The following is a 12,614-nucleotide window of genomic DNA, read 5'->3' on the forward strand; positions in this document are numbered from 1 at the left end:
AAGTCTTGTGAAACAGGCTATACTGTATGTTTACATCTGGCTACGATGGTTACGGAATTGACATTTACAACTTGGGTGTCATGGCTACTATCACCATCATCGCTATCCTAATTTCTTTTTCAATCATCCTGTCTAACTGACGTGTAAATCTTATACACGTGACATTGAACAGCACAGGGCTTATCTATGCTTATACAAGGATGGACCTCTCTGCGATGATTCAGAGGAGATCACTAAGCCTAGGTGAATCCAGAAAGAGGAAAAATTGCACTAAATTACTAGATTCACATTCATCTGCAAACCACACTGATAGCGGAGTATGATTTAGTTAGTTTTTTTTTTCAATGGACTGACATTAGCTATGTTTCCACCTTCTATGTTTAGGTATAATAGAAATATTTAATAAATTCCCATAACAACTAAAGTAAATAATTACAGAAAAAATTCTGTTGACAAGCAGCTATACTTAGTTTGTTTTTCACACTTTGGTTTTGTATCATGGAAATTGAGAAGGATGCCTCTTATTTTTTCCTTTTTTTTCATAAAATTTCTTCCTGTACAGATAAAATGAATCTTCTGACCTCATTTCCAAGGCCTTCACCACACATGCATTTACTCGACCACTAATAATATGGAAATGCATTATTTTAAACATCACCATATATATACGAATCATTCAAAAATATTTCCTTAAGGAAATCAGAAAAAACTTCTTTATTTATTTACATTACAGTCATATAGAATATATGTCTACTATTGTTTCCTTGGATACGAGGAAATGCATATATTCGTTAATTTGAAAGTTTATTTAAATGACTTTCTGCAGTCATTCCATACATATATGTTATTTGGAATGATTTCCTTAGTTACTGACTGGGAAACATTTTCCACAATGATTTACTTAAATATGATAGGGTTTACTTACGAATAATTCCTTTGACAAGAACTAGGAAACGTTTACATATACCTTGGTCACTGAACAGGAAATGTTTACCCATAAATTTTTGCTTATAATTAGTTTCTTGGACACTAAGACACGGTTGTTTGTTATTAGTACCTTGGACTCCGATAGGTATGGGTTTTTTTGTAATAAGTTCTTTAGACACCGATTGTAAAATCTGTTTATAAACAGTGCCTCGGACACTGGCTAGGAATGTTTTGGTGCTTTACTTACAGTTCTCTCTGTGGACACTGTTCGTGGCATGCCTGTACAAGGATTTCCATATGGGCACTGATTAGGAAATAATACTTACAACTAGTTTTCTGGACACTGACGAAGAAATGTTTACAACAATTTCTTTAGACACTTCTTCTTCTTCTTATCTTAATCCCTAGTTGAGGTCGCTGTTTTTGATGAGCCTTTTCCAGGTGTTTCTACCACTCTCTGGCAGGCTCACTTCATAACTGGTTAGGCCGATGTTTTACTCTAACTCCTTATCCGAGTTTTAAAAACTGATCAACAGATATAATTTACAATTTGTTCCTCGGTTACTGAAAGGAAAAGACCGCTTACGACGACATTTTTGGGAACTGACTTGACTATTCATTTGGTTGACGGTCATGAATTGTCTGTTTACACTTGGAGCAGTAGCGCCACGCCTGCGAGAATCCACTTGGCCGGCTTTTCCTTCGTTTTCAGATTGAAAGTCCAGACGTAAGTGGGTCCTCTCTGCCTCGTTTTGTACATAGGACACTCGTACAGGTTTCTGTTTTCGGCCTTGTCTTGAGTCAGAGCCTGGAATGAAGTATTGTGACAGTTTGGGAATGGGGTGGTAAAACTACTTTTTTGTATACACCTATATGCATAAAGATTGTATTTGTAGATGCAGCAATAAACTTGTAAAAAAAAGCGTATCACGAAAAGAGGATGATGATGATATGAGAAGTGGAAGGGGATTCTTTTTTAATAGACCATTGGTAAAACTCAAAGAATAAAGAAATGGGCTATCATATATGGAAAATAGTAGGCTGTTGAGTATTTCTTATCAATGAAAACGCCTTCCAGCAATTTTACACTTAAGTCATACACACATACTCAGTAGGCTACACTAAACAACAATTGCAAAAATAGATTTATAAAATATTTCTAGTTGACGAGGAAGCTACAGGAACATTCACTATTATTATTATTATTATTATTATTATTATTATTATTATTATTATTATTATTATTATTATTATTATTATTATTATTATTATTAATCAAAATATACACATATATGTCTGTGGAGCAAACCAAATCAACTTTCCATGGAATAATTGCTTATAAATGAAACATATATAGAAAGGAAAAAAAGAGAATGATAACAAAATTACTGAAGGCAATATCGCACTAGAGTAACTACCAACACACAGACAAAATATGAACGAAATACCCACTTTGATAAACATGACGGGCATCGTAGGATGTAACTCCTTCATGCGGGAGTCGATCAGGATGGAGTTCTCGATGTCCCACGAAGCTCCTTCCAGGAAAAGGCCGTGGACGTATGCACCCTCGCGGGGCGGAGACCTCAGTAATGAAAGAATTGGGTCTCTTAGTTTATAGAATCAAAGCCTGCCATTTGGAATGGAGTGTAGACCTGCTAGTGTACAGAGAATGTAAACGTGCTTGTGGAAACAGCATACTCGTACACCTGCAAGTGTGAAAAAAGTGTATGCTTGCTATTTTGAAAGTGTATAGGCCTACCAGTTGGTGCTGGAGATACCTCCATGTGTGTGCAACGTGTAAGCCTGCCAGTGTGAAAAAAATGTATACCTGCTACTGCACAAAGAGTTTACATACGATAGTGTATAGTGTATACCTGCTACTGTGTACGGTACAAAGTATGCAGTGTATACCTGTTAGTGTGTACAAAGTGTATACCTGCCAGAATAAAAGGAGTGTGCACCTGCTAGTGTTTACGGGCTGGCGTATACAAGGTACATTCATCTTCAATTAGTCTAACAGGACCAGTGGTCAAAATTCGAGGTTATCCTAGGACTAGCCCGAAGGACTTCTTACTGAAATGGAAACGAGAATTGGAGCAAGGTACAGTTGAAGAAGTTGGGCAGCTACGTAGGGATGTTGCAAAGAACTTTTGGTACCACCTACAATGTGATGCGCAAGGCACACTGTAAAGTTGTTTGTATGGAACATACAGGCTGTATGCACATCTACATGCATGTACTGTATATTCACCCATTCATTTCTATTCTTTCTACTGCGTGAGTTAAAGAAGACATTGAAAAACTATATCATTCCGGAGCATACACACACACATACACATGTATATGTTATGTATTATATGTACTATAATTAATACATTAAATTATGCCAGTTAAAGTACTAAAGAAATGAGTTGCTGAATGACATACGTGAAGTCTTCTTTGTTTTTCTTCGTGACGTCACACTGCAGACACATCTGATCCAGCGGCAGTTCGCACTTGCGAGCTGTGCTTTGCATAATGGCTGTCAGGAAACTCTGAGGGTTGAAGAAACCAGCTAACCACACGGATGGAGGGACCTTAAAGACAGAAGAGAAAATTATAAGAGAATAGAATAAAAAGATTAAGACAAAATTGCTAATTCTTAAATAGCAAGGCAGCCATTGATTTCGTATGCAATTTTATTCTTAATCTAAGACTAAGCCAATGAAGTCAAAGATTCAACTGAAGTAGTTTATAACTGGAAATCTGACGTGCCGTTGTAGAGTCGACACATGTTAATGTTTTTCTGTTATTTGTACTTAATTGATTATGAGAATTAGATCAATCACGATAAGGATAGTCACTGCGTCAGTTATCTGAAACTTGGCAACAGACTTATCACAATGCAACAAACAAATCAGCTTAATTTGTACTATTTTTACGTTGTTTAGATAGCATTAGCTTTTGTACCTTTATCCTGGAAACCTCAATAAATTAACTTTGTTCGATCAAGAGGACATAACTTTTTTTAATGCATTACTGATGCATTAAAAAAATAAGTTCACCTTCTTACAAGAAGAGAGAGAGAGAGAGAGAGAGAGAGAGAGAGAGAGAGAGAGAGAGAGAGAGAATGGATCTTTTAGGACAAAGGATGATACGCTAACGAGGTTTAACGCATACAGATATAAAAAAAGTACCAACTTTAATGTTAAATTCACCAAACCATAATCAAATAATAAGGAAAATCCAAAATCTCCGTATCCTTTACCAAGAACTTGTTTCATCTGCGCGCTTACTGGTACACGGAGTAATACCTAGATAGTATACAATGATTAAGTAACGAGAAAATTTCTACAATGCCTTTACCAAAAGTAAATCGAAGTACTTGCCTGGAAGTCTCCAACCCACGTCTCTAATTCTTTCACCCTCAGGAGCAGGTCAGCATACCATGCAGTCAGACCGAAGGTGGAGGAGTAGGCTTTGTTGGCCCAGTTCTCTGGCACTTGGTCCAAGAATAGAGATTCTCCCAATTCCTCCATTGCTGAGGTCATTTTCAGTTCGCCCTGAGAGTAAGGAATGACGTCGAAATGAGGCCAGATATCAAAAGATATATATAAAATTTTTTGATAAAACGTATATAGAAAATATCAGTCGTTAATGTTAATCAGTAAAGACTCAATCACTATAAAGAGGTTCGGCTAAAGAACAGACCTTGAATCCTAAATCCAGCTCTTTGAGAGAGGTTCGGATGCTCTGTGTCAACACGTTCATCCTCTCGCACTCCTGGAAGGCCACTTGGACGTAAGGTGTTCTCTCCTCAACTTTTCCAGTGATCTCCACCATGTTGAAGGGCTCTGGCAGTTTTTCCAAAATCTCGTCTAGGGTCTGTTTGACCTGCAAAATGGGAAAGGAAGGGATGTGACTGCACGTCTCTTCTGTAGGTATCATTTCGGTCACTGTTCCATTCAGGTCAGAGGGAACAGTTTCTCCCCCTATTAAGTGTCCTAAGTACTCTCCGTTAGGCTAACTCTCTCCACACGGTTCAGATATCGTTTCTCTCCCTCTACCGCAAGCAAAGCTTTTGAATTCTCTTCTTGTTTCTGTTTTTTGTCGATGCTTACAATAAGAGGTTGAAAGTCTATCGTCTCCTTAGTTAAGCCCCACCCTTCTTTGTGATGTTCACTTTTTCTTTTTTCTGCGAGCCTTGGCTAGAAAATGGTATTAGGATGCAAGTTTCGATGGCAAAACACTTAACAAAAAGTTATTTTTTGATCTAGGTACTTTCAGTTATAACGAAAATAAAAACAACGATTTGTATAGCTACAACATCTAATAATACTATTTCATACATAATTAAAACTTCCTATAAGTTCCTTTTGATAAAGTGAGCATAAACCGACTCCCAACACATAATTCTACACGCGTTGGTAACTTAACAAACTCTTCTTCACCTTGTCTTCCCTGGTGATAACAACGCCACCCGTGTTCCCCATATCCCTGGGTTGAAGCTCAAAGACAGTCTTGAACAGATGCTCTGAGGTCATGGTGAGGAAGCCGATCTCAGCATTCGGATGGAGGCCGTACAAATGAGGAGACTCGGTAGGCAAACACGAGTCTATGTAGGCGTGGTATCCCGAGTAGTCCAGGTTCGGAGGCGTTGGGAATCCAGGGGCCAGATTAAGCTCGCCGTCAAGCTGAAATGGTAATCTTGAATTTAGAACATTTCACTGGTACCTAACATACACCAAATGTATCCTATAGTATATTGTGTTGGGAACTTTGACAACTTGATAATACCTCAGCTTAGCCGACTTCTGTATTTATCATCTACAATCTTATGATTATTTTTTACCGTAAGACCATATTAGATGTGATATATCTTTGGATATACTTCTTAAATTAAATTTTGTGTAGTGTGCAGGTTATTTTAGGGTAGGAATTATGAGGAATTGTTAGCTGTAAGATATCTAGAAAATATCTTACAGATATTCAGAAGGTCCAGACCCTTAAAGCCTATAAGTTGAGGTGTTACTGCATACATATTGTTGTGTCGAAGACCTTTTTCCATCGTAATAACAACCTAATAGATAAAGATAACATTTCTGATAATATTTGTGTTATTGTGAGATAAAGACCAAGAAAAAGAATTAATGCAATTTATGTCATGAACAGTTTTTAAAGCAGTAGCATTTCTTTAAAAATTTAGAAGTAATCATTTTTGCAAAGTTTATTCAAAACAAAGGTTTACACGGCGAGAGTAAGTTTCTGATCCTCGAACTAATAATACATTTTCATCTATTTAATAATTTATTTTTTCCTTTTTAATAAGTGGGATCTCTTCTTTCTGTATTTCACTTTACTTCCTCTTACTTCTTCCTAATGAACACCATATTCTTTGGAACCTTGAATTTCGAGTCAATGGCCCCTGTGGGCTTGTTCCATATGAATAGGTTGCATCTATTGAATAATAATAATAATAATAATAATAATAATAATAATAATAATAATAATAATAATAATAATAATAATAATAACTAACTGATACAAGCTAATCTTTCTCACAGTTGACTTTCTGTTTATGTGAATGTTTTTTTAACGTTTATGTGAGAGCTCGAACCTGATCTGGGTGAAGGAATTCCTCGAGATAAGTCCTGCAAAGGACTCGATCCCAGTCGTCGGTGATGTGACCTCCGTACATGATTTCTCCGAACAGGTAACGCAAGTCCTCCCAGGGAACGGTGCTGTTGGCTTCCAGATAGTTGTATAAGACATTCACACTGATGGTGAGGTCACCTGCAAATATATAAACACAAAAATGAGTAAAGAACTGAATAACTGGTAATAAAGAAAATTATTAAGCTTTATTATTTGATATTACTTATGTGTCTCGGCCTGCTATTTCTTTTCTCCGACTAAGTCTACTTTTTTCCGCTATGAGCCCAATTGGGTCCTGTTGCTAAACCAACTGGTTCTTAGCCACGTAAAAATAAGTCTCCTTCTTTTAATCAGATGGCTACTTGCTTTTTCAAGCCCTAGTGTTGCAGCTTGTCTAATAATAATAATAATAATAATAATAATAATAATAATAATAATAATAATAATAATAATAATTAAATTGCTGTATATTAAAAATCCACGTTTATATAAATAAATTATATTATACACAACAATTCATGTTATTATGCTTTCCCTCCACAAATTAGAAGTCTTCATATAAATAAGTTACAGTAAAGCATTCAATCCGAAGCATGCATTTTGACATACGCTCTACATCTAAAACAAAAAAAAATCAACAAAAGCCTAATTACTAAATTCTAACAAGGATAAGTTAATATGGTAAAATAAAGGAAATAAGGTGCATACCTGTATTAAAGGGATAAGGTCTGTTCCACCCCTGGGCGCCGAATTTCCTCCTCTCGGCGACGCATGCGTGGAAGTAACAGAGGGAGAAGAGCAGCGACTTGAATTCAGCCTCCTTGGAGCACATTTCGAGAGTCTCCTGAGAGAAGTTACTCAGCGCCTTGTGAAGGTTGGCCTGCATTCCCCTAGGAGGCTCATTGGTGATTTTAATGGCTGACTCCAGAATGCCCTGAGAGAGGAATAAAATTAGTTTCAATGTTGAAGCCTTTACAGCGCAACCAACTCACTTAAGAACACGATGGATTCAGTGCTTATCAAATATAAGGCATACAAGATAATGCTGATCCATTTTTAATAAAAAGTCAAGAGGGCCTCTTATCTTCTATATATCTTAATAATCATTATGATATTAAAACTCACGGTTATGGTGAATGAGATTTGTAGATGTGTTATTTCTAACTACTATTAAATATTAAAGGGTTTGGGGGGAAGATTTCCTCATCTTCTTTCCTTCTTCGAAAATCAACTGACGGTCTTGTGCCAAAATGCTAGAGGAACAGTAACTACCGAGTATTTATCTGAATGTTAGAAGCACGGTTTTTGCAACACTTCCTCTTAGGTTCTCCAAGCCATTACTTCTCACAACTGAACTCCGCAAAGCCAAGGGACAAAACGTGAACCGGTTCTTTCTTTTACCTGAGGGAGAATGTGGTTCTCAGGTCTGTTGGCTGGTTCTGCACTCATGAAGACTCGATAGTCATTGTGGGCCACGTCTGAGTACGCCTCTAACTTCTTCTCTAGCCTCGGTAGCCACTGTCTTACTAGATGGATATTCTGTGAAGGATTTCAAGCAGAACATTATGCTAGTGTTGGGTGTGTGTGTGTGTGTGTGTGTGTGTGTGTGTGAGAGAGAGAGAGAGAGAGAGAGAGAGAGAGAGAGAGAGAGAGAGAGAGAGAGAGAGAGAGATCAACTTCCTCCCTAGTGTTCCATTCTCTTGCGTAATATAATTCAAAAGCATTTTTCATGAAGCATAAACACACCCACAGTATTACACGACAAATAACAGATTATGTGGTAGCGACAGATAGAAAACTTAAGACACTATCAAGCGATTAAAAGTTGCTTTCTGGTATGGAGATTTCCAAGAAACATGGCTGACTATTTATTCAGAAAATATCATTTCAGTGTAACTGATCTGCAATATGATAACAAAAACTGAGGAAATGCCAAACTATTAACACCTTCAGGTTTAATTTGATAAAACGTTCAAGTAATAAGATTTTCGCTTTTAACCATTCCTCCTCCTCCTCCTCCTCCTCCTCCTCATCATCATCATCATCATCATCATCATTATCACCACCACTACATTTGTCTTGGTTTATTTTTGGACGTCCTCCCATCAGTCGTAATTCTGTCCATCAGAAGTGCCTGATCTTATTTGTCAGTTATAGTGTATAGGGATTCTCCCACGTACAGTAACCAGATTTCTGTTATGTCATAAATGTATTTAAACAGAAGTACCTTTAATTTCCTTCTTAATATCACCAAGAATTTACATTCTTTTAGTTCCCTGGGCAAATTCCTGAATAGTTACAATAAACATTTTAAATTTTGTAAGTAACCAACTAAAGATGAAGTTAATATTTTCATAACCAACAAAGGATTAAAATACTAATTATATTATAGGAATTTAAGCCATGGGTTTTAAATTACATGTGTAAAATGAATTCGGCGAAGACGAACTATTTACCGAATAAAATATTGGAAATCAGCAATGTCCTCACCTGCAAAATGACCCAGTGTCCCTCCTTGGACGCGATCTTCAAGGCTTCTTCAGCCACCTTTTCCTGACCCTGACCCAGTGAAACGTTGTGCAAACGTTTGTTCTCGCATGTGTAGCCTAGGCTGTGTCCTAAACGTTCGACTTCCTGGAAGGGAAAAGATCAAAATTACTTGTGCTGCAAGAAAAAATCAAGACGTACTCTTTAATCTATTGAGAAAATCAAGATATAATCTTTAATCTGTTAAATTCAAGATGCATCCTCTAATCTATTCTGTTACAAACACATAATAAGAAAACAAACGTCATATCAGTCACGTGGTTTTTTCCTTTTATAGTAAACTGGAACAGAAAAATTATAAAATATCATTTATTGTTGGTGTACATCTTTATCGAATAAAAGGACATTTTCTCTACTATTATGTTCATACGTTTTCAACCTATAGCACGGTAGCACGAATTTTACTAAACAGCAAAACAATTTATGAAACTGAAAACAAGTAATGCGTAATAGGCTTCAGGTCCTCACTACATTAGGAGTGACATGACAGAGTAAAATGAATAAATTTTGCTTTGTTGATAAAACATTGTTTTGCATGTTGAAGATTTTGTTGATTATATTTTTATTTGGTTATGTTATGAAATAAGCCTGAAAACCTGGAAAGTGTAAACCCATTTATGATTAGCATAGTTTTCCAAGAGAAGAAAAGTCACTGAATACCTTGATTATTCTATCTAATCATTCGTATTTCAGCAGATATCATAGCTTTTAATCTCGAAAGTCAGCGAACCTGCCGAGTATATTTCTGTTATTCGTCATCATTAAACAACCATGTTTAAGAAAATAGTACTTTAATGTCAAATTTCCATTTTGCAGCGTCTATTAAAACACAATTATTTAATCGAATAGCTCAGTGGATATCGTAATTATTTCATTAGTAATTTAGTGAATCTCTTTATTATGAAACTCTAGAAAGGCCACACAAGATTCAGTTTTAAACTCTAGCACCTAGGCCTATGCAATTTACTGAATTAATGAATTTACAAGCTTTAAGTTAAACATAAGTCAGTCAACAGGCATCAAGATCTGTGCGGCAATTACGCAGCCAAGCAAAAAACAAAAATCTTGACGACGTAATCTTATCTGAATGTCTGTCAACAAACTGACGTATTCAAAAGTTCACACACACATTACAGTAAGACATCTTACGTAACTTTATACCGGCCTTGATTAGATTATCTCGCTTGTCGGGAAATGTCCTCTTGTAGCCCAGGTCTGAAGAAAAAATGAATGAGCAACGGTTAATTAAAGAAGTATTATCGCCTATCCTTCAAGGAGGAAGGTTAACGGACCCAGAGAAAACGGAAGAGAGGAAAAAGTCCCAAAGGGTCGAAGTAGAGGAAAGGAAGTCAATGAGAATCTCGAATCGCAAAGTAGGTTACCTTGAGAGGGTCGACTCCTGGCGAGAGGATGAAGAAGATCGGCGTCGAGGGGCCAGACTCCTCGTAGCTCTGGGAGAAGTCGATGTTCTCTCCTTCGACGTATTTCCTTCCCATTCGGTCTTCTATGAATAATCTGGAAGACGAAAGGAATGAGAACTATATAAAAAGAGAAAATATAATAGTGGAATGTATCAATAACAAGTAAAAAATGAGCCGAAGTTTCTTCTGCTCAATCGAGTTTTCTGTACAGCATTTAATGCTGTATGAAACTTTTAGCCACCTTCAGCTACGGCCCGGTGGTGGCCTGTGTTGTTGGTACCTATAGCGCTACCACACACAGGATTATGGCTAACTTTAGCCTTAAATAAAATAAAAACTACTGAGGCTAGAGGGCTGCAATTTAGTATGTTTGATGATTGGAAGGTAAATGATCAACATACCATTTGTAGCCATCAAGCCTCAAGAGCTTTTAAGATCTGAGGTTGGACAGAAAAAGTGTGGACAGAAAAAAGTGTGGACAGACAAACAAAGCCATCTCAACAGTTTTCTTTTACAGAAAACTGAAAAGGGTGAATTAATCTTATTAGAAATGAAGGAAGAATGTGTAGCTTACAGAGAATAGATCTTATTGCATATCTTAAGTGTTATTAAGAGGAATACAATCATAAGTACGGGAATGAACATATGACCACATTAAGGCAAAGGTAACGAAGTCAAAAGGAAAACACTTGGGGAAAAAAAAGTGATGATTCTAAACCAAGAAATGCGACAAAATATTGTTTTGTAATGTCGACATGTCGCACTGATGGATGACGACAGGATACCACCATGGCCATGGTAAGTGGTATTACATCTATGGGTAATGAAAGGTACAAAAAAAAAAAAAGACACGTGCAGACCCTTAATCCTTTGGCTACGGGATTTATTTTGACTCATTCCCAGCTAAGTGCGCATTTGAAAATGCTTCCAGTTTAATAAAACAAAAACTTATTACATCTTTAAGCACTGTATTTTCAGAATTGAACTTTATTTTAGCTTACAAATAACACATCATGAGCAAAAAATTATTAAAAACTGGAAACATAAAAAAAAAATTTTAGAAGTTCGTTGGATGCTGGGGTCTTTGTTAATGGCAGAAGTGCATAATCCTTTTAGCACACTATCAATTTATGATATGTTCATTTTCCACATTTGTAACGCTCCTTGTACATTCCATGTGTAAATGCTACATTTCAAAAGATGTACATGATAATACAGATATCTTTATTATTGATACTAACTATCCTTTCTCTAGATCATCGATCTGATATCTGTACATTGCTAATACTACTTTGAAATCTGGCGTATTTAATATGAAACTACTTTCACTGAAATAGCTTTCAACGGTAGGTTTGTGAACGGACCTCATTTCAACTTCAACAAAAACTTGTACATCGACGGATATCAAATCCGCCCACTGGTGATACCCTGATCTTTTAGGCAAAGGTTGTTTCTCAGCTATCACAGAATAGAAATATCTATTTGATCCCTTTACTTACATGATCATCTATTTCCCCAAGGAAAAAATCTAGCAAAGCATTCATAAGGGGTCAAGTTTCCACATCCAGTTACCTTATGAGAGTCTTTATAATTCACTGTATTATCTAGTCGTTTGGGATTACTATCACTGAATTCAACTTCAATTCATGTGTATGGTACAGCAAAGTCGACACAACTCTGTTGTAGGGGTCTCTTCAGCATCATCATCCTCGCTTTCCAGTCAGATTCTGAATCAGGCGCAAACAATTTTCCTCGGTTTCTTCCAGTGAAATATACAGTATATGTGTATATATATATATATATATATATATATATATATATATATATATATATATATATATATATATATATATATATGTGTATGTATATATATATATATATATGGATAGATATGTATATATACATAAGTGATACATATATATATATATATATATACATTCACATATGTATAAATATATATGTATTTGTGTATTTATATGTATTTATATTGCATCAGGCTTTTACTTTCTCTTTTTTCTATATATATATACTATATATATATATATATATATATATATATATATATATATATATATATATATA

General features: G+C 35.9%; 1 protein-coding gene across 1 annotated transcript in view; it reads right to left on the minus strand.

Annotated features, from left to right (window-relative positions):
- Window positions 1-1,177: 1,177 nt before the first annotated feature.
- Window positions 1,178-12,614, minus strand: part of Dhc93AB (Dynein heavy chain at 93AB) — a 112,275-nt gene continuing 100,838 nt past the window's right edge. The window contains exons 74-84 of the mRNA XM_067125082.1: window positions 10,494-10,626; window positions 9,055-9,198; window positions 7,966-8,103; window positions 7,273-7,498; window positions 6,527-6,702; window positions 5,361-5,603; window positions 4,621-4,803; window positions 4,299-4,472; window positions 3,358-3,506; window positions 2,380-2,512; window positions 1,178-1,735 (exon numbers count right to left, since the gene is read on the minus strand). Of these exons, the coding sequence (XP_066981183.1) occupies window positions 1,574-1,735; window positions 2,380-2,512; window positions 3,358-3,506; window positions 4,299-4,472; window positions 4,621-4,803; window positions 5,361-5,603; window positions 6,527-6,702; window positions 7,273-7,498; window positions 7,966-8,103; window positions 9,055-9,198; window positions 10,494-10,626 (1,861 nt within the window). The 3' untranslated portion in view covers window positions 1,178-1,573. The remainder of the gene's footprint in view (window positions 1,736-2,379; window positions 2,513-3,357; window positions 3,507-4,298; window positions 4,473-4,620; window positions 4,804-5,360; window positions 5,604-6,526; window positions 6,703-7,272; window positions 7,499-7,965; window positions 8,104-9,054; window positions 9,199-10,493; window positions 10,627-12,614) is intronic.

The sequence above is a fragment of the Macrobrachium rosenbergii genome, chromosome 23 (genome assembly GCF_040412425.1).
Source record: "Macrobrachium rosenbergii isolate ZJJX-2024 chromosome 23, ASM4041242v1, whole genome shotgun sequence".
Lineage (NCBI taxonomy): Eukaryota > Metazoa > Arthropoda > Malacostraca > Decapoda > Palaemonidae > Macrobrachium > Macrobrachium rosenbergii.